General features: G+C 34.9%; 1 protein-coding gene across 1 annotated transcript; it reads left to right on the plus strand.

Annotated features, from left to right (window-relative positions):
• Window positions 1-16,216: 16,216 nt before the first annotated feature.
• Window positions 16,217-20,694, plus strand: LOC145092897 (putative helicase MAGATAMA 3). The gene is made up of 7 exons (XM_079030890.1): window positions 16,217-16,717; window positions 16,794-17,306; window positions 17,405-18,562; window positions 18,715-19,039; window positions 19,109-19,590; window positions 19,947-20,314; window positions 20,385-20,694. The coding sequence occupies exons 1-7, from the start codon at window positions 16,589-16,591 to the stop codon at window positions 20,488-20,490; spliced, it is 3,081 nt and encodes a 1,026-aa protein (XP_078887016.1). The 5' UTR covers window positions 16,217-16,588; the 3' UTR covers window positions 20,491-20,694.
• The last annotated feature ends 2,573 nt before the right edge of the window (window positions 20,695-23,267 follow it).

Here is a 23,267-nt window from a genome sequence, read left to right on the forward strand (position 1 = left end):
CTTGGTGTCTTATAACTATACATAGAACACACTTGTATTAAATTATATTATTAATGCAATGGGTGATGTTGTTGCTTGTTTACTATTATGCATTGTTGTGATACTGTACATGACGTCCTCCGCCCCATAACGTTTCCGCCGTTTCGGTTTTGGGGTGTGACAACCCACAAGCTCAGAGACTTGAAAAGTTCCAGATCACTCAAGCCCTATTGGATATCAAACACAAAGATGGAAGGCCTGTGTGTGTACATGTCTTGGAGATGAAGTCACACATTGACAAGCTGAGAATGTTGGGTGACGTTTTCCCAAGGAAGTTGGCTATTGACTGGGTTCTTCAGTCACTTCCTGATTCATATAATGAGTTTATTAATGACTACTATGTGACAGATCATGACATGACCCTCATAGATCTTACATATTTGCCAATTGTTGCTGAATCAACAATGATTTGGTGTAATGGTCAAGCAAATTTGATTCGAAGGTCTACATCTCAAGCTAGCATGGACATCCTATAAATAATTCCTTCTCCTAAAGGAAAGGAATTGGCCATGGTCAAAAGTTATGATCATAAAAGAAAGGCCAATTATGAGATTGTTCCAAGTGAGCCTGTGTGTTTCTATTTCCAAAGAAAGGGACATTGGAATTGAAGCTGCCTTGACTACTTGAGAACTTTAGTCAGAATGTATGGTTTTGCTTCAGGTAAGTCCACTATCTAAACTCTGATAAGTTCCTAATTGTTGATTCTTAATACATGATGTGACAAGGTTGCATTTTGATGTTTTGTAGGATCAAGCAAAAGGAAGGAAGCTTAAAAGTAAGAGCATGCTAAATCTGATCGCAAAGATGGATTTTAATCGCATGGTTCGAAGATCGGATTTTTTGATCTGCTGCTTAGCAGTTATGATAGATTGCTAGGAAATATGTAATAGCATAGTTTTCACTTATAATTACATTGTAAAGAAAAGTTTTTCTGCATTTTATGAATAAATAAAATTTTGTTTTTGTTTTATATTATATTTCCTTGAAATGGCTTTTGTGAAATTGATGTTTGAATGTTTCCATGTTAGCAATATGAATTTGATTCTTTCGTTTGTGGTAGTTTCATAATTTGCCAAATAAGGAAAGATTCTCATCACCCAAGGTTCAGTTGGATAGAAACTCGGAATCATGCAACTTATTTTGTATGATAAATGAGAATTTTCATCTTTGGGAAATTAAGACTAATTCCTTGTTCACATGTATATGTGAGTCAGATGAAGGACTAGGGGATCGAGTACACTTGGTTGTGCACTGGTCAGGGCCACCACAAAGATCGATAAGACTATTCGTCATGATTTACTACAGTTTAGTAAATATCAGTGTTGCAGAAATCGGACTTGGCGGCCGATTAATCGCTTGACGGCCTTAAATTGATTACGATTAGGGTGCTTGGCGGAAATTGGTCAAAATCGGTCAAAGTCGGCCTTGGCGGTCCTTGCCGGACCTTGGCAGTCTCGGCGGTCATAGGCGGGAGTTTTTTTAAAAATTCAAAAAAATTTAATTTTTAAATATTACACCAAAATTTTAAATTTTCAAATTTTTAAGCTTTCAAATTTTAAAATATTAAACTAAAGTTTTCAAATTTTTTAAATTTTAAAATTTTAAATTTTCAAATACTTAGTTTTTAGGTAATATTAAAGTTTTAAATAATTTTATTAATAATTAAGGGTCCCCGATTAATCTCCGATTAATCCCCGCCTAGTCCGATTAATCGCTTATCGTCAGTCGACCGCCGAGCTAACGCCGAGCGATTTTTACAACCTTGGTAAATATGGTTATGCTTACAAGTTGAAGTGTAATTCTTAAACATTGGAAACGTTTCAATGTATGGCAGGACGAATGAGAAGAATCAAATTAGGCAAAAAGATAAAAGTTTCTCCAATCTGAAAAGATGGGAGAGTACTTTAGTATCGTGTTTTATGATCATCTTATTGATTATGAAATCATATCACAATTGTTTCTCTAAGGACATCTTAGTTTATTTGTTTGACTGAGAAGAGGAATCATGAGTTGTTGAAATGGTTAAAATAAAGAAGATGAGTCATACTTCATTCCAAAACAAGTCTTAGAGTCATAGTCCAAGATTGTAACTTGAGTGACATTATCTTAAAAAAGGTTTATAACACTTATCAAATGTTGAGTAAAATGTTTTCTACTTGTGTACATTTGAAATTGGTAAGCTGTGATGTCTTGGAAAAGACAAAGACCAACTAAGACCAATTGTGTGAAGTATTTATCTTGATAAGAATCGGCACTAACTCTTGAATATTTGTTTTGTCAAGGAATGGTTCTTGAAAAGAGAATCTTATATGTCAAGAGGACAGTGGGAGTCTTAAGGATCTTGAAAATGTTTCAAGAACTAATCAAGAATAAAACCTTTTGTTAATCACTTGTACATGACTTAAGGTTTGTAACCTATAGTGTTGACATATTCTTGTTTTTATGCCTATTCCAGTTAAGGATGACTATGCATGTGAGTTCTATGAGTTCTCAATGGTTTGCATATCAACTTGGAAGCCATGGTAGGCCCTGTGCTGCCAGGTGGCAAAATGTTAAGATTGAACAAGTTCAGTCCATATGAATTTGGATTTGTCATTAACCTTGTCTTGTGATTATGGCTATGACAAATTCACATGGATAGGAACACATACACCATAAAATCTAAGTGTAATAAGGTTTCTCTCCAATTCATGAAAATGATGGTGAGGAAACGCTTTCACTAAGTAGATTTTATATAGTTAGCAATTGTGATATTTGCATTTCTCAAATTTGATTATGATTATGACATACCTCTTCATAGTTCGAATTGTGAGAAACGACAAAGGTCTAAACAATTGAGACTATGATTACGACATACCTCTTCATAGTTCTAAAATTGTTAGACACAAATGTGAGCTATCTAAGGGAAGGTGTATGAGTTTTAGAAGCTTAGATAAAGTCTTATCGAAGCATCTAGTATCAGAAATATGAACTTTGGTAAAAATTTCAATAAATATTGTTTTCTAGAAGTCCAATTGATTTCTGGGTACATGTCAAAGCTAGTGGGAGCATAAGTGTTATGCTAATAATTATCATGTTAGTGGGAGCATGATTATTATGTTAAGTGTTGTAAGTTAGCAATGTTAATTATAGAAAATAAAAGTTTCAAATTTGCAAAGTTACAGGGTTTGAAAAATTGTTTTGCTATAATTAAGGGAGAGAAAATTATACTTCATTTCAATTCTAAATGCTTAGGTTGAGATTTTAATCCAATTTAGTCAGGTATATATATATATATATATGAATGTTATGTTGGAATGGTTCAACATGAGGAAATTCTATATATGAAAGTGTTTATTGCTTTCTCAAATTCGATTATGATTACAACATCCGTTTTCATAGTCCGAATTGTGAGAACATGGCAAATAGCAACATTATAGCAAAAGATTGGTCCAGTATCATGTCTTTATGTGAGACATTATGTATCGTGTCCCATATGCTTCGGGTATAGGATCAATTGCATATACTATAATATTAATTATGTTCTAAAATTTTCCAAATGTCTAGGGCATTAAAAGGGAGAAAGGAACTAGAACAAGAGATGACTAAAGTGGTTAAACAATTGTCGAGGACAACTTGAGGGTTACCAAAGATTGGTTGCTCATGGACAGTTGGAAGTATAGTATAAGGTGTTGTTTGTTTTTCTATAAAAACCTCTTCAAACCACTTATTGCTGTGTGGCGCAGCACATACGCAGCACTTTCCCTCTCGCAGCAGTTTGTTTTTTGGAAGACTTCAGACTACAAAACCTCTGTGCGTGTGCCGCGTGGCGCAACACTTGACTCGCCTCTTCTAACCTCTTCAGCTTTCATTTTTTCTAAGTGTTTTTTTAAGAATTTTTGTATAACTTTTTTTTTAATTTTTTTTTAAACTTTGATTTTCTTAAATTTTTATTTACGGATATGACACAATTTATTTTTATAATTTCCACGATTTTTTTAAACATTATTTTTTAAATTTTTTTTACCCTTTTATTAATAATATTTTCAATTTCAGTTGCATCTTTTTTAACGTGTGTAATTTTTTACGAACTTTGTAGACAATGTTTGCAATACTTTCTTAATTTTTTTTATTATTTTCTTTTTTAATGTTTTTTAAAATTAGTTTTTTTTAGAATAAAACTATTAGCTTCTTTTATATTTTTTAAGTTTTTTTTTTAAAAAAAAGTTTTATATTTTTGTTTTTTTACATGTTCTTTTTATTATTACTTCAATGTTTTAAAACTAGAATTATTAAATTTCGGTGTTGAGAACTATTTTCAGTTTATAAAATTAGTTTATTTAAAATTCAGTTTACTGCAGCAGTCTGCAGATGTTAAAAAACAAACATGCTTCTTATTATAGGCTGCAGTCGTTTGTTCCACCTCTTCTGCTACAGAGGATTGCAGAGGTGGTCCACAGACTTCATGAATTTTCGCTTCGAAAAAACAAACAACACCTAAATTTTTGGAAGGACCATATTGACATACTCTAAAAAGAGGTGACTCTTATTCAGAAGTGATAGTCAAAATGGGAATATGGAAATGTTTACATAGGTTGAAGTTATTCCTTAAATCTATGTAAGATTAGGAAACCTTAATGCAAGAAGGATGTTCAAAGGTAGGTACTTGAATTTGAGACTTCGTTTCCATGGAATTGTTCTCCATTGGAATACTTTGAAATGTCTGTTGCCAAGTCTTTGTGACTTTTGTGCTTAGTCCTTACAAAAGAATCAATGCATATAAGTTTAGAATTTAATAGATTTCGGTAAATGGCAAGAATTTGGAATTCTTACATTTACATAAGGATTTGGAATTCTTACATTTACGTAAGGATTTGGAATTATGAAATGAGCATCATTAAAAGGTTGTCAATCAATCTATTTCACAAAGAAAGGACCACAGGTAAACATATTATGCATGCTTGGAGAATGGCATGACTATTATTTTTAATTCAAGTATTAAGTTGATTATTCGAAACATTATACAATGAATAATGAGTAATTAATATTGTTTAAAGTTTTGGGGCCATATACGATTAATATTAGTCTTGTGTTTCACTTTACATGTTTTGACTTTCCGAATAAATAGGTTATTCAAACCATCCACAGTCGATCATACTTTGGAAGTAGGTATTGAGGCAAGACTGTCATGAATGGGTCTGTAGTTTGTCTAGGTGTTTTAGACATAGCTGTAGTATTCATGATTGCTCCTGGAATAAGATTCGAATATTGGATTCAACCTACACTCATTTGAATCACTTCATGGATTTTATCACGAGTGATCATTAGACGATAATATATTATATTCTTGAAACGAAGACATGTGAGTTGTAGTTGCGACTCGGTTGCACATTGATATATGTAAACACACAGTAACTTAGATGTTATAAAATGTGACATCCCCATTTTCACAGCCAGAAAAGACCGATTTTGTTTATGCTTTATAAAAATCAAAGTAACTCTTTGAATAAAAATGTTGTGGAATTTGTTCCCAGAAAAACATGATAAATACATTATCAAAGAATTTCCGAAGAAATGTATTTTTATTCATTTTAAAACATCTGGGATGTCATCGTCAATACAGAAATATAAGAATAAACAGAACTTACATTCATTATCACTAGTGATTTATATCTCCTTAATCTCTCAGTGTAATGTGACTTCATATCGACATCTGTGATACAAATAAGCTTGAGTGGGTCAGGTTGGGAAACCTGGTGAGTACATAGGGTTTTCAACCCAAAATAATATAATTATTATGTTTAATCATCAAACAATTAACCCAATTACCCATCCCCATTATCTTATTTATTTTTAAGGATCTACCCTAAGAATCAGCTATTCCTCATTCATTCATTCCTAAGGATCATCCTAAGGAATCGGCACAAAATCCATCGTTGCTAGGGTTTACTCAACCGGCACTAAGTCGCATAGTCGCCAGGGTTTAGGCACAAGTCTCATAGTCGCCAGGGTTTATAGAGCAGTCACTAAGTCGCATAGTTGCCAGGGTGTAGGCACTAAGTCTCATAGTCGCCAGGGTTTATCTCGTTTATTGACAATATCGTTTCCGAGACTCCTCTCGCAATACCGGTAAATTGGTTTATAGAGTACATCTGGTGAGCACACAGTTCAAATAAACACGTACAGGTTGCGAGCATGCTAGTGTTCCACTGGACTGTCTAGAATAGTCCGTGGTTGTCATCCATACTCTGCTAGATGACGGTACCAACACTTGGGTAAAAGGCTTCTCTCATGGTTCACCTCTCACCCTTATCTCATGGTCTATATCACCTCTTATCTCATCATCCAACTCATATTTCATCTACCCATGTTTTACCCAACATATTTTGTAGAGATAAAATACATATACAATTTAAATCATCTAAAACATGTATAAAATCATTCATCCGGCATAGATAGCAAGTATACAGATAATATGCACACGTAACACGTAATTTATATAAAATACTTCATATCTATGTGTAAGATGAAAGTAACTATGCACTCACCTGATAAGGTGGTGACTCTGTACTCGGACAGCGCTTCGTTTACTTAAAACAATTTCCTTTGACAAAACCTAGTATCATTACCATTAAAGTTTAGTCTAATATTCACCGAGACTAATTAATAGTCTAGCTATTATTACTATTATATAAGCATTAAACAATACTCTTCACCCACTATGTATAGACATGGGTCAGACATGGAACACCGGAGGGCAGAGCATTTAGGCATATAACACTTCTGAAATCCAGCAAACCAAGCGGCCCTCCAAACCAGATTCCCCGTACCGCGAGTGGTTAAAAAGATATTATAACGCCACTTATATAACTTATAATAATAGCCCATATAATTATTATAAGGTCCTAATAACGTTACTATAACTAATTAAAAGCTATATTAAAAATTAGGTGTAACGACCAAAAAATTCAACCAAATTAAAACATTTTATTTCATTCAAAAACCGTTACGTTCATACATCTTGTTTTCAAAATAGTTTAAACAGCAAAGTATCCCCCAGAACCATATCACATAAATCATAAAACATGAGGAGCGGTACGATCACGCCTTCGTCTTGCCACGATCTCCTGAAGCGCTTGAAACAGTAAACCACAATTGTAAGCCCGAAAGCTTAGTAAGTTCCCCCAAAGTACCCATACACACATAAACATACGCATACAACAAAGAACAACATACTACGGGTCCAATCAACCTTCTGGTTGGAATACCCCTGGCTCTCAACCATCGGGTTGGAATGCCTACAATACACGAGCCCAATCATCCTATAGGGATTGAATACTCTCGGTCCACAACCATCGGGTTGGAATGCCCAAACGCCTATACGTACAATAATAAATAATATGGGTCCATTCATCTCATAAGATGGAATACCCCAGTCCCCTCAACCATCGGGTTGGAATGCCAACCTACTATGAGTCCAATCATCCTACCGGGATGGAATACTCCTGGCCCACAACCATCGGGTTGGAATGCCCCACTCCCTATACCTACAGTAACTATTACTACTATGGTTCCAATTATCTTGCAAGATGGAATACCCCAGGCCCACAACCATCGGGTTGGAATGCAAACCTACTATGAGTCCAATCATCCTACCGGGATGGAATACTCCTGGCCCACAACCATCGGGTTGGAATGCCCACTCCCTATACCTACAATAACTACTACTACTATGGGTCCAATCATCTTGCAAGATGGAATACCCCAAGCCCACAACCATCGGGTTGGAATGCCAACCTACTATGAGTCCAATCATCCTACCGGGATGGAATACTCCTGGCCCACAACCATCGGGTTGGAATGCCCCACACTAGCAAACATGCACACATAACAGGCAACCACATAATACTCTAAAAAACCAACATACTAGGGCCCTATCATTCTACCGGGATGGAATACCCTCAGCTACGGCTCAACATACATAACCTGTAGGTAACCTCCTACCGGCGTACATAAGGCAAGACCAACTAAAAGTCTATACACATAACTGCTACCCAACTACCAGGGTGCTGAACTAACAGAACTAGCCATCTCTTAACTATCCATTCCTCTAGGATACTAAGCTAACAAGGCATATCCTCATATCATCATCCTAAATACCAGGATACTAGCAAGCATAACATCATACAACATAACAAGCTCTAAACAACAGTTCAAAGGGCCGACCTTGGTGCCTTAGACCCTTGAGTACAGTGAGGATAACTCACCTTGCAACTGCCCAAATCCTGCAAATCTCTGACTGTTGACTCACCGGAAATCCCAACTATCACATGAAAATCATCACATTAGAATCCAACATGACTTTCTAGGCCAAATGCCCACAACACCCATTAAGTCCATTATCCTCTTATTGGGCCAAGAGTCAAAACCAAATCCTCGTGTAAAGCCCAATATTGGCCCAATTTACTAAATTGGGCCAACATTTCCAAACGGGCCTATATATAAGGTCCATAATAATTATTGGGTCCAAATTACTCCATCCATATTGTTCGGTCACGACCTAAGCCCAACTAGTCCAATAACAACCCAATTACACAAGGCCCAAAATTGAAAACCCAACAGAGGGCGTACGTTGGGCGTACTCCTCTGGTACGTGGGGCGGACGCTCGTCTGTACCAAAAATCCTTCCAAGTGCTTAATGGCTTAAGCACTTAAGCCCATATGCTAGATCCAGTGACCAAAAAGGCCTAGGACTCATAAAGTCTCAATCTTTATCCTTTTGGACGTCCATAAAGCTCTTAACTCAAGGTCTTAACCCATTAAGACCTTCCTACTTCTTACATGGGACAACCAAAGCTATTAGGACCTCATTTTTCTTACTCAAGACCTCTCCAATGGTCTGAAAGGACAACTCATCTTAGCTAAAACACATCATGCATCAAAATGGGGGTTTTTGGGACAAGAATGTTGTCAAAACTTCACCATACATAGATCTACACAAAATAGATGTCAAGCAAGAAGCTTTATACCTTTAGGAGCTCTTGAACCACCAGAATACTTCAGATCTATAAACTGGCCTTCTTCCTCTACTCTCTAGATGCAACACCTTCTTCTCAAAACACTCCAAATTCACTTCAAAAGCTCATACACTCAAGAATTTGGCTAGGGTTTGGGGAAAACGGCTCTAAACAGTGGAGGCTAGGTTTTGGGAGGGTTATGAGCTCTTAAAGTTATTTAAATAGCCTCCGCACCCGAAATATTAGGGTTTCTAGATGATAGACGTACGTTGGGTGTACGTCGAGGGACTCCGCGTTCATTTACTCCATTACACTGGGCGTAACCCAACCTACGCTAGGCGTACCCACGCGTGTCCCAAAGCATGCATGGCCTTTCTTTGACAACTTTTCCCATTAATTGCCATAAGTGTCAGTATCTTCAAAGTGTCATAACTCCTTTATTCTAAGTCCGTTTCCGACGAACTTTATATCCACGAAAAGGTGGCAAGAAGCCCTACGCTTCTAGCAACACACCCCGACCCGAAGCCTTCTCGAATAAAACCCATTGCCCATAAAAGACCAAAACGCCCTTACTCTTGATCTCGGGGATCCATAAATAATTACTTTTAGAACGGGGCGTTACATTAGGTAGGCGTAGCTCACTTACAGCGAGGTTTTCTCGAAAATCAGGATTCGCTTGGAGTAGTGTTTCTGAGCCGAAAGGCTCTTTTTCTCGGGGCTTCGGGAGCCTAGGGGCTTCTTTCGGGTGTTAGGGGGTTTACCTAGGCTTAGGGGGGGTTGGGGAGGCTGGAGTGAGAAAGTAGTGTGAGAGAGAGAAGGATTTGGTGTGAGAAGAAGGGCAGCCCTCGGCCTCCTTTTATAGGTGCCAGCTGCAAAATATGTTGGGCGTACCAAAATCCTACGTTGGGCGTAACCGAGGTTCGCACATGACACGCGTCAGAAAATAGTAGTAGCGATGTGGCCATTCTCGGAACCGCACAAGGCTAGTCCGTTGGGCGTACCCGAGCTCGGACGTTGGGCGTTCCTCAGTTATGTTGGGCGTCCAAGGTGCGACGTGTCTCCATCCGAAGCAAGCACCGTGATCAGCAAGCAACTGCTAGGATTCGGCCACGTCATCCCCTTCGCATCAGTTTCACAATTTTCCTTCCCAACTTCTAAAATTCATAACTTTCGCATATGAGCTTCATTTTCAACGTTCTTTATATCCACGCGTAGGCGGGATCGTACTCTACAACTTTCATTTAGACTCCATCGGCTAATTTTTACTTTATTTTTAAAGTTATATTTTTAACAGGCCGGGACAAGATTGGTCCGTTAAAAATTCATAACTTCTTCATCCGACATCCATTTTCGTCTGTCTTTTTATTGTTACGCTATTATTAACGAGGTATTCGATTCTCGTTTAGGTTGTGTTGGCTAAAAAAACCGCTCGATCTAATACTCGAACTCTAGGCTGCATACCGCTAAGTCGAAACTTTGAAAAACCATAACTTCCTCATATGAAGTCAGATTTTGGGCGTTCTTTTTATGCACGCTCTTGGTTTAACGTATTCTATGACTTTTGTTTAGATCGCCAAGGCTAAAAATCACTCTATCGTAAATTCATTATTTAAGTCGCGCAGTGTCGTGTTGGTTCTGTCGTGAAACTTCGACAGGCCATAAGTTCTTCGTTATAGCTCGGATTTCGGCGTTCTTTATATGTACGGAATCATTGTAACATATGCTACAACTTTTATTAAGACTATTCATTCTAAATAGTCTTCTATCAAAAAGTCGTTTTCGACACTTATCGTCTCTAAATTGACTAGCCCGGATCTACAAGCGTTAAATAAAACATATTGTTGTGTGTAATTTGATGAGTAAGTACAAGCAAACATTTGATTCAAATTTTATCCATTCCTTTTACCCTTGAGGGGATAAAAGTGATATCTGTAGGCCCCTCGGTGATTTAGTGATGACAAACCTAGTGCTTGGCCAAGCCTGGACTGATTTGATTTGTTCAATTAGTGTCATAAATCAAAAATCGGGAAACAACAGATGGATAGAGAGAATGAATAAAATCCATGTCTTAGTCCATATGATATCTAGAATGGAGGAATATATGATCTCTTATCTAGTGGACACGTCATTGACCGGGTCAAAGTTCGACACCGGCTTTAAGAGCTACGATTGCTAGCCGGGTTGTGGAGTAGTACTTGCAATCATAGTTATTAGACTTATCCAAGTGGGAGACTATTGGATTAGTGTCTATGTCCATAACTATAATTGGTATTTACTTGACTCGATTTAGCATGGTCCATTTGGGTTGCATGGCATCGGAACAATTGGATAGACAAACGAGAAAAGGATACTTATGATTTGTTAATACATTATAAGTTCTAATATATTAATATGAAATCATATTATTTAATTAGTATTGATCAGTTTTTAATTTGGAATTAATTTTGTGATCAAAAGAGACTAATTAAATATATGGGGATTGATTATGTAAATCATTCATTCTTATATAATGGGCTTTTGATTCATACTTCTTCATGTTGGGCTAAACCCATGGAGTGATCCATGGAGGTTAAAACCCATGATCATGAAGAATATGAAAAGCCATGCACATTAGGGTCTGCATGGTGTAACCCTACATGTGGCACATTATATAAAGACCCCATAGGCTAGCAAAACTGGCACTAAGACTTATCTAGAGGGCTAGCCGAATTTTGGAGCACAAGTATCTTCTTCTCAAGTTATTCCAATTGTTGGTGGTGTTGTGTGGACCATTTGAGGTGCAAAACTTGGGGCGCTAAGCTCTTAAAGGTTCAAGACTTCAAGCTACACCAAAAGGTATGTCATCCAAATAAAATTCTGTAGTACAGTTTACTCCATGATATACTAGTCAGGATGATGCTTTGGAATATTGAATGTATGCATGTATAATAGAGAAAACATAGATCCAAAGCACATAGGGTTTTATTTACACCATAGGAGTGTTAGAATGCTCAAAACCCAACAATAAATACCTAGAATAGGGTGTTACAATTCTGCCCCACTAGAATTGGACTTTGCTCTCGAAGTCCTTAGTCCCAAATAAAGCAGGGTAGTGGGTACGCATCTTTTCCTCAGGTTCCCATATCGATTCAGAACCCTTTTGGTGTTGCTACTACACCTTCACCAAGTTTACCACCTTGTTGCGCAAGGCCTTCTTCTTCCTATCAAGAACTGCCACCAACGGCTCGACATAAATTAGGCTATCATAGACCTGAATATCACCCAAACGAACGACACTTGTCTTTTCGGCCATAATTCCATAACTGGGATACATGGAAGGTGTCATGAATATTGCCTTTCCAAGGCGAAACCTTCAGGAATAACATGCCGGCCCAAATAACTCTTCTAACGGCTCTGGGTTGTCAAAAACCTCTTTCTGTCCTGTTGTATAAGTTATTTCGTCTTGATCACTATCTCTGTGCTCCCCATGATTCTATACTCAACCTCCCCAACAAATAGGGTTCCAACACTTCCTCGCGTAGAGAAGATCGAAGGGAGTCATAACAATGCTGACATGATGGTTGTTGTTGCATGAAAACTCATCCAAAGAAAAGTAGGAGTCCTAGATCCCACCAAAATCTATGATGCAAGCCCTTAACATATCCCCGAGCGTCTGGATAGTCCGCTCACTCTGCCTGTCCGTCTATAGATGATAAGTAGTAATGAAATGTAACTGGGTATGCAACTCCACATGGAACTTCTTCCAAACTCTGAAATTGAAATGGACATCCTGGTCTGAAACAATAGAATTGGGTAAACCGTGGTGAGCATCCACCTCCTAAACATAGATCTCAACCAACCTCTTAGCATAAGAGCACTCACGAATAGATAAAAAGTAAGCACTCTTCGTCAAACGATCCAAAACACCCAAATGGAATCAAAACCCTTTGTTGTTTTTGGTAACTTTGTGATGAAATTCATGGTGATTTATTCCCGTTTCCAAAATGGGATCTACAAAGGATGAAACTTGCCAAGAAGGCATTGATGTTTCGCCTTGACCTTCTGACATGTCAAGCGACGCTCCACAAGCCAAACTATATATATATATATATATATATATATATATATATATATATATATATATATATATATATATCATACATACTTATAAAGCTAGCATTTTTTCTTGAATCTCATGCATTTGAAACCCCCATTCTTTTTTCCTTTCACCATATTCATTTGAAACTCCCATGACTTTTCAATTTCTTTATAATAATAATTATAATTTGGTAATTAGGTTAAATAAATATCAAATCTAAAGTGTAATCATATATAAACTAATTTTCAACATTAAAATAATATCTTTACTCCTACTTATAAAATTATGTTTTTTAACATTTAACATATTATACTTAATTTATTAGTTTTAATATATTGTTGGATGTAAACCATTATCATTTTAAAGGTATAATTTTTGAAAAATTTGTATACAATACTTAAATTATTAATTAAAAATATAACATTATAGGCTCAACTTAAATATAAATTTTATTTAACTTAAACAACCCAACGATTATTTTATAAATAGTTAGAAGTGATAAATGGTAGTGTCTTTCTAATAATGATTGTAAGTTGAATAATAAGGTTAAATAAATATTAAACCTAAAGTGTAATGATAAATAGACTAAATTTCAATTTTAAAATAATATATTACTTCTATTTATAAAGTTATGTCTTTAAATTTTAACATGTTATACTTAATTTATTAGATTTAAAATGTTGTTGCGTGTAAACCGTTATCAGTTAAAACTACAATTTTTGAACAATTTGGACAAAATAATTAAATTGTTAATTTAAATATAACATTACAGTGTCAACTTAAATATAAATTTCAGTTCCACTAAAAAAAACAAATAATATTTTATAAATAGTTAAAAGTGATAAATGCAAAAGTTAAATTGTAATATCAGTTTAACTAATATATTTCCTAAATATATTTTTATAATCGTTAAAAATTTTCAAATAAGTAGCTTAAAATAACTTATAATAACAATAGTTAAAAATAACTCTATATAAATGGTTATATTGTTATCTTTAAAATCAAAAAATAATGTTTGATGTTTTAAATAATTATAATGATAGAATTTAAAACATTAAGCAAATAAATTTTAAAAAATCAGTTAACAATAACAACAACTATAAATAATTTTAAACCATATATACTATTTAATTTTATTGATGTGTAACTCGCGAGTAGAAGTTAATTCAAACGATTGAGATTATGATGTTATAATGGATGTATATATATTATCATATAATTCAAAATAATCAATATTATATCAAATTAATATACAAATTATTATATCAAATTTAACAACAACGTTAGTGTTATATTTTAAAAAATATAAATTTGTAAAGACTTCAACTATATAGGTTTTTCTGCGCATTACAATGTCAACTCAAATATAAATTTCAGTTCCATTTAAAAAAGTAAAGACTATTTTGTAAATAGTTAAAAGTGTTAAATTATAGTGATATAAGCAAAAACTAAATTGTAATCTCAATTTAACTAAAATATTTCTTAAATATATTTTTATAATCGTTAAAAGTTTCCAAATAAGTAGGTTAAAATAACTTACAATAAAAATAGTTAAAAACAACTCTATATAAATAATTATATTGTTAGCTTTAAAATAAAAAAAAAACAATGTTTGATGTTTTAAATAATTATAATGATAGAACTTAAAACATTAAGCAAATAAATTTTAAAAAATTAATTAACAATAAAAACAACTATAAATAGCATCAAATCATATATTATATTTAATTTTATTCATGTGTAACTCGCGAGTAGAAGTCATTCAAACGATTGAGATTTTGAAGTTATAATAAATGTATATATATCATATAATTCAAAATAATCAATATATTATATCAATTTAGTATATAAAAATTAATATATCAAATTTAACAACGTTATTGTTATATTAAATATATATATATATATATATATATATATATATATATATATTTTGTAAAGACTTCAACTATATAGGTGTTTCTGCGCAACACGCTGACATTCGCCTAGTGTGTGTGTATATATATATATATATATATATATATATATATATATATATATATATATCTTCATACATGGCTACAAGTAGTTATGTCCCAGGCCGAGGAACATCTTCGTTGTGCTCGGATGAATGGAAAATTTTGAGTTGTGTGCCTCATCCATCAAAATATGTCGGACCCCACCCAAATAAGGCACCCAAATCCTTCCATGAAGAGTTAGCAGACCCCTGCTGTCAATATCAAAAGTTGAAACATGACTGACCACTCACTCACTTTTCTGATTCTCTTATCTAATGGCTTCCGCTTGTGTATCCCTGATTATCTCTAAGACTGGAGTCACCACTATCATCCTCAAACAAACATCCCGAATTGGGGAACTGACCGCCCTGCGACTTAGAGCATCGGCCACCATGTTGGCCTTACAGGGGTGATACAAGATCCCACAATAATAATCTTTCACCACGTCAAGCCATCTCTACTGTCTCATATTATGGTTGGGCAGATCCATAAGATATCTCAAACTCTTTTGGTCCGTGTGGATGGTACACCGAACCTTATACAAATAATGACGTCATATCTTCAGGGTGAAAACTACAACCCTTAGCTCAAGATCATTTGTAGTATAGTTTGCCTCGTGAGGCTTCATGTGCCTTGAAGCGTAAGCGATGACATGCTCTTGATGCATCAGAACATAATTCTAAAACTTGGGCCAAAAGGGTAAATTTTGGAACAAATTTGAAATAAAATTTAAAATTTGGGCCAAAAGTGTAAATTTTAGACCAAATTTGTAATAAAATTTGAAATTTGGGTCAAAAATGTGATTTTTGAATTTTGGATGACCTACTTCCCGGGTCAAATGACTAAATTGAATAAGATTACCAGTTTTTGGAATTTAATTGAATAAAAAATATATAAAAACTAAATTGATTATGAGACATAATCCAATACGTAACGAATTTATTGCGGTTTTCCCAATTGATCACAACCTTTAGTACTAAAATTATTTGTAATATATTTTGCTTTCCTAACTTTTTGCCTTTCTACTTTTTTTCCTTTGCAACTGCAATTGTACTACCTAGCTAAAATTAAGAAGGCATAACCAAAAAATACGATGTGATAATGCCCTCTCTCTATATACCTTAGGAGTTAAGCATTCAAGAATTACCATGTGTGAGGGCACTAGAGGGGGGAAGCGAAAATGAAAAGCTGCGCCGACATCGGAGAGGTGACGCAGCGGCAGCACCGTAGAGACATATAAAAGCGTCTTTGTTTTTATTTTATAATTTATTTATTACAAAATGATATAAGATTATACAAATAAACAAATAAATTGAGACATTTATGACCAAATTCAGTTTCGTGAATGAGATTAGCAAGAAAATGGAAAGTCACATTGGAAACTGTGATCTCTCTTAATTCTATGGAGTGACTGGAATCCCTTCCTCTTCTTCCCTTCTAATCGGCTAAACACAGTCCCAAACCAAGCTTTTAGAAAGATGTCCAACACAAGCAGCAGTTGGAACCAGAAACAACAGTCGCAAAAAAGAAGACATCAAGGCCTTTTAGACGTCGTTCTCTCTTGGTCTTTGTCGGATATACTCAACAAAGATCTCTACAAGTTGCAGGTTTCTCTTCTTCTTCTTCTGTTAATTTTTTCTTTCATCTGTTCATGCATATGTATATAAACATGGAGTTTCACAGGTGAAAGAACTTCCGTTGACGTTTTCTTCCACAACTCACTACATGAATTCATTTAAGTATCCGCTTCTTGAGGAAACACATGCAGATTTGCTCTCCCAAGTTGCCGGAATCTCTCAGGCACCATCAAGTTGTATTTCTTCTCTCCAAAGAATACCAACGGGAAACGACAGAGAGTTATTATATCGCATAAAGTTAACCGGGTCGGATTATGAGCCACAAGTTGGAGATCTTATTGCCCTGACAAAAATTAAACCTAAATGCATCGCGGATCTTGATCGACCAAACAGCCGTTTCCTCATCGCTTTTGTGTCATCATTGATCGATCAAAAGCCGATGACAATACAAGTTTTGTCATCAGACATTATCGAATCCAATACAGTTGAGGCAAGACGATCAAAAGCTTTTGTTGTTTATCTGACGAACTTGACTACAAATATGCGTATTTGGAAAGCTCTTAATTGGGAGGGCAACATGAGTATCATTCAAAGAACATTGTCGACGTCGAGTGCTCCAGTAAGGATTTAAATTCGACACCCATATCAAAGTTGCCAACACCACGATTATAGTTATACTTTATAACAAAGTTTTGTTAAAAATATGTTTGTATACAGGTTGCTACAAATTGTAATGAAAGTTGTCGAGCAGAAGGAAAGGGAGTTATTGACTTAGAATTAAGACCAGCATTTGATTCATTTCATCTTGATAGTTCACAAGAAGCAGCTGTGATAAGTTGTCTTGTTGCTAATAGATGTCGGCATCACAACTCCATCAAATTAATTTGGGGTCCTCCAGGGACTGGAAAGACAAAAACGATGGCTTCATTATTGTTCCTTTTGTTAAGGTCAAAACGCAGAACACTTACTTGTGCTCCAACCAATATTGCAGTGGTAGGAGTTGCAAAGAGGGTATTGAGTTTAGTAAGCGATCATGATTTGGGATGCGATACTTATGGCTTAGGAGATATTGTTTTATTTGGTAATCAAGAACGAATGAAGATTAACGATGATGATAACCAAGAGCTTCTTGATGTGTTTCTTGACAACAGAATTGATGCTCTTTCAAACGGTTTATCGCTATGGAAATTTTATGTGACTGGTATGATTCAGTTTCTTGAAAATCCCATGAAAGAGTATCGCCGCTTGATTGTTTTTCCAAAACCGAGTATATTAATCAAGACTAAAAGCAAGCTAAAGTCACAAGGGAATAATGAAGAAAAGAAAATGACTTTTGAGGAGTTTGCCATGAACAGATTTAATGTTTTTGGAAAAAAGCTTATTTCTTGTATCAGAAGCTTGTATACCCATTTGCCTACCTCAATGGTTTCGCTTGCTTACGCAAAGAAATTGTATCTATCCATTGATATCATTGAGATGGTTGGGGAGTCTGTGAACGAAATAGTAACTAGTAACAAAAGCTTAAAGGAAGCCTTCAATAAAAAAACAGTTTCAAGCTATTCGAAGCTAAGATTTCATAAAGCTGAATGTCTGCTTGCACTAAAAGAGCTTCTTGATGCATCTTTCATTCCAAAACCTATGGACATGGATCAACTTAAAATTTTTTGCTTAGGTAGTGCTTGTTTGATCTTCTGTACAGCCTCAAGCTCTATCAAATTGTGTACGAATGCAATGAAGCCAATAGATTTGGTTTTAATTGATGAAGCTGCACAGCTTAAAGAATGTGAATCTGCTATTCCATTGCAGCTTCGAGGTGTTCAAAATGCTGTGCTTGTTGGGGACGAAAGGCAGCTGCCATCGATGGTTCAAAGCAAGGTCATGACCAACAAGACTCCTTTTATTACTTTTGTTGCAATTAAGTTGCATGACAGTCACAATAGTTGCAAAAAGTTCCCCATTTGGATTCTTTTTGGCTAATTTCATTTAGCAACACACATTATGTGACGAATTTATTTGATTCATGACAGATTTGTGAGGAGGCAAAATTTGGAAGGAGCTTATTCGAGAGACTGGTTCAACTTGGACATGGAAAACACCTTCTCAACATTCAGTACAGGATGGATCCTTCAATTAGCCAGTTTCCTAATGCAGAGTTTTACGGTGGGGCGATCTTGGATGGTCCAAATGTCACTAATAAGTGTCGCGAAAAGAATCTTTTGCGACATGGTATGTATGGATCATACTTGTTCATCGATGTAGATTCTGCAAATGAAGAATTTGACAATAACCACAGCACAAAAAATGTTGTGGAAGTCGCTGTGATAGCTGAGATTGTTGCGAATCTTTTCAAAGGTACGTATCATTGACATTTATAGTCTTGTGCTTCTTTTTGGTGTTGTTATAAACACATTTTTCTGACAGACTCTGTTGCCAACAAACAACCGGTGACCATTGGCTGCATCTCACCTTACAAGGCTCAAGTCAATGCGATTCAAGCAAAACTTGGCAAGAAGTATAGTCAAAAGGAGAATGGTTCAACTTTTACTGTGAATGTAAGATCTGTTGATGGGTTTCAAGGTAGCGAAGAAGATGTAATCATTTTCTCAACAGTGAGATGTAACCAGAGAGGAAGTGTCGGGTTTCTTTCGAATCGTCAAAGGGCAAATGTAGCTTTAACCAGAGCCAGACATTGCTTGTGGATTGTGGGAAACAAAGAAACCATGATCAAGAGTGGTTCGGTATGGACTGCTTTAGTTTCAGATGCGGAAGACCGTGGGTGTGTTTATAGTGCCAGCGAAAACAAGAACCTGGCTCAAGCCATGGTGCAAGCCATGGTTGAGTTAGGCCAATTTGGTCTGTTGCTAAAAAAGGAATCACTACTGTTTAAAGAGGCAAAATGGAGGGTAGAGTATATAGAACTTAACTTTTAACGTTAAACATCGTCTTTCTTTTTAAGGCCATGTTTGTTATACTGGGTTGAACATGACAGAACTCAATTTAACTCGACAATACAAGTTTTCTAAGGCTATTTTGTATAATGATTGTTAGTGCCCCACATAAGATAGATAAAGTCTCAAGATGTCTCTTTTGGAGAGAGAATGTCGGAATCCACAAATCTAACTAATATTGTAGATGAGAACAATTATGTTTCTTACAAATTTTGCCTGTTTAGTACATGCCAGATGCAATACAAATTCCGTCTTTCTTGACAAACATGGCTTCACTCTTATACAACTTAAATATGTTGGATTTATGGCAGGTGAATTTCGACAACGCATTTTTGGAAAGAATGGAAAGGATTGGGAGCCTTTATATTCGTAAGCAAGTTGTATCACTTCTCGTTAAGCTTTCAGATGGTTGGCGCCAACACCGGAAATCCAATAGGAACAATTTTAATGACACACCAGGGATTTATGACATATTAGAGACATATAATCTCGATGGACGTTTGTATCTTGTTTGGAGCGTAGACATTGTTTATGAGAACTCACTTTGTGCTCAGGTTTTAAAGGTTTGGGACATTTTGCCATTGTCTCAGATACAACAATGTGCAAAAAGTTTGGAGCAGGTTTTTGGAAATTATACATTGGATATGATCAAACGATGTCAAACAAAATGTTCAGGAAGGTATGTGTAAAATGATTTGTTTCGAGTTATTCATGCTAAAATTTGTTTAACGGTGTTAAATTGATTGTAGAAATCAAGCTTTACCGATGACTTGGCCTGAGGATTTGGGAAATGATCTAAGTCGGGATTTAGCAAGTCAATTCGACAAATTATGTTTAAGTGCTGTTAGTTTGTAGGGGCTTAAGGTCAAGGGATGGAAGTAAAAAGATGAACCAATGGTTGTTGATATGCATATGCTTTTGGAAGTGATGTTGAAACAAAATGTGGATAGTTTTGTTTATGTCATTTTTTTAGGAAAAAGAAAAGGAATTTTCTTCTCAACTTTACATCTATTGTGTATGTGAAATTTCATTTGATTTGCATCTGATTTTAAAGTACAATGAACTTGACCATTGGTTTCGAAAATCCATTTACATATGTGAACATTTGTTTATGTTCGCTCATTTACATTCGCTTATGTTTGCTCATTTATAGCCCTTTATGATTGTTTATTAATGAAACATGAACATGATTTTTCATTCGTTTAGTTAAAAAAAATGAACATGAACACTGGTTTCGATCTTCCATTTACATCTGTGCACGTTTGTTTATGTTCGCTCATCTACATTCATTTATATTTGCTAGTCCACCTGGCCATGCCTACAACAAACAGTTGGTCCGCACTTTGACTACAACATGTTGATGGTCTGCCCGGGTATCTTAGCCGACCACAGAAAGCATGATCACCTCAACACCCCCCCCCCCCCCCCCCCCCCCGATATGTCGACATATAAACCAAACAAGCAATAAAGCAAGAGCATAAACATATGCAACTATCTATACTATTCTATCTGTCTAACACCTCACTACTACATACCAGACCTCATATAGTACTCTATGTCACCACTGGCAAATCACTAATGAATGCTTAGCTAGATGTAATCAAAGGTGAGATAGACACTCGAACATGTGATCCCACTTTACGGTCACAACCAAACAAGGAACATGGAAGAAAGCCTAGTTCAAAAGTTCTCAGACTATCCTACTTGACTATATAAAACCCTAGGGCCCTCAACTAGACGATTATCGTCCTTCTGGTACACTAACCAGCATACCACTACTTCTAGATCCTAACATAAAAGGATATATACTTTAACACATAGTATAGTGAGGAAATTCACCTGAATTAATATATTATGAGAATAATACATTAATTAGAAATAGTATTATTTAATTAACAATTGATCAGAAATTATTTGGAATTAATTTGGGATTAATTGGATTAATTAAAAATAGAAGGACAAAAGGTGACAATATTTAAAAGTTTAATATTGACCAACTATAGAACCTACCAAAACAGGGACGATTCTAGAGGGTTTTTTAGAGGCATTCTTGGGCTGTAAGGAAGCTTAGAATGTCTCAGGGAGGAAACAATGAGGTGTTGGTTATCAACAAATAACATGTCTTATATACAACCTTCCTAACACCTATATAAACCCTTAAGGGTTTAGAATTTCAAAAAACATCATTCTAAGAGTCTTATATTCGAAATTCGAAATTCTCATCATCTCTCATCTTTAGTTTCCAATTGCTAGGGTTTGGGTGTGAGCCATTATAGGCACGAGAATTTTGGTGCTTGCTTTCTAATGATCAATCTAGAAGTAGCCCTGTCAAAAATAACCGAAACCCAAATTACCCGCACGATTTCTTTGGTTATCGGGTTAATTGGGTTTTGGGTAAGAATAATCGGGTAATTGGGTTACCCGTTAATAAATCAGGTCGAGTATAGGGTATGTATATATATATATATATATATATATATATATATATATATATATATATATATATATATATTCAAATGTTTTTCACATCTATTGTGTGCTAAAATGCACCAATAAGAATTGAGTAAACATTAAATGTATATTAAATGATATCCATATTTATAATTCCTTTTTATGGAAACTAATTTAATTCGTCTTTAATGTCAATAATAATATTCTTTCATAATGAATTCATATATAAAATAATAAGAGTGTATTCTAGGAGAACGAGACTATATTCTACTAGAATACACCCTCATTCTTCATATTCCATACAACTTTATTGTATTTTAAGTGAGTGAGTACTGAAATAATATTATTGCTAACATAAAAACCTAGATACGAATTCATTATGAAAGAATGTTATTGCTGATATTAATGACGATTTTAATTAATTTCCATAAAGAGAAAATTATAATTATGGATATCATTTAATATACATACAATTATGGAAACCATTTAATATCTATCATTATTTAATTAAATGATAATATAATTTTACTATTGGTGCAATCTAGCACACAATAAATGTAAAAAAGACTTGAACCAAGCCCTATATATATATATATATATATATATATATATATATATATATATATATATATATATATATACACTACTTCCATCCTAAAATAATAGTCCACTTCTAAAAATAAATAACATTTTTACCAAAATACTCCCTCATTTTTACTTAACCAACTAAGCATTTAATGGAACATTAAATGCAAAATAAGGACAAAACTGTCATTTTATTGTTTAAAGTTAGCGGTAATTAATGTTTTTTTAATTTGTGTGTTTTTGTCTGTGGACAATAATTTTGGGACGGAGGGAGTGTGTGTGTGTGTGTGTGTGTGTGTATATATATATATATATATATATATATATATATATATATATATATAATCGGGTATACCAAAATTATTTTTAAAAATCCTTTTTTTCTTTCGTATAGACTGTACTCTGTAGCAAGTATTTGATCACGCTTAAAGATAACAAAACATCAAAAACCTACATCAACAATTACCACCGATGTCTATAGCTATAAAAACAAAAAAGCCTCCTTTGCAACTCGTAAGGCACAAGCTGCAATTCTCATCTTGCGATAATCAATTTCAGGCTTGAGTCTTGAGAGAGTTTCTTCAACCTGCACAATT

This window comes from Lactuca serriola, chromosome 3, assembly GCF_051521515.1.
Source record: "Lactuca serriola cultivar US96UC23 chromosome 3, Lser_US96UC23_V15, whole genome shotgun sequence".
Classification (NCBI taxonomy): domain Eukaryota; kingdom Viridiplantae; phylum Streptophyta; class Magnoliopsida; order Asterales; family Asteraceae; genus Lactuca; species Lactuca serriola.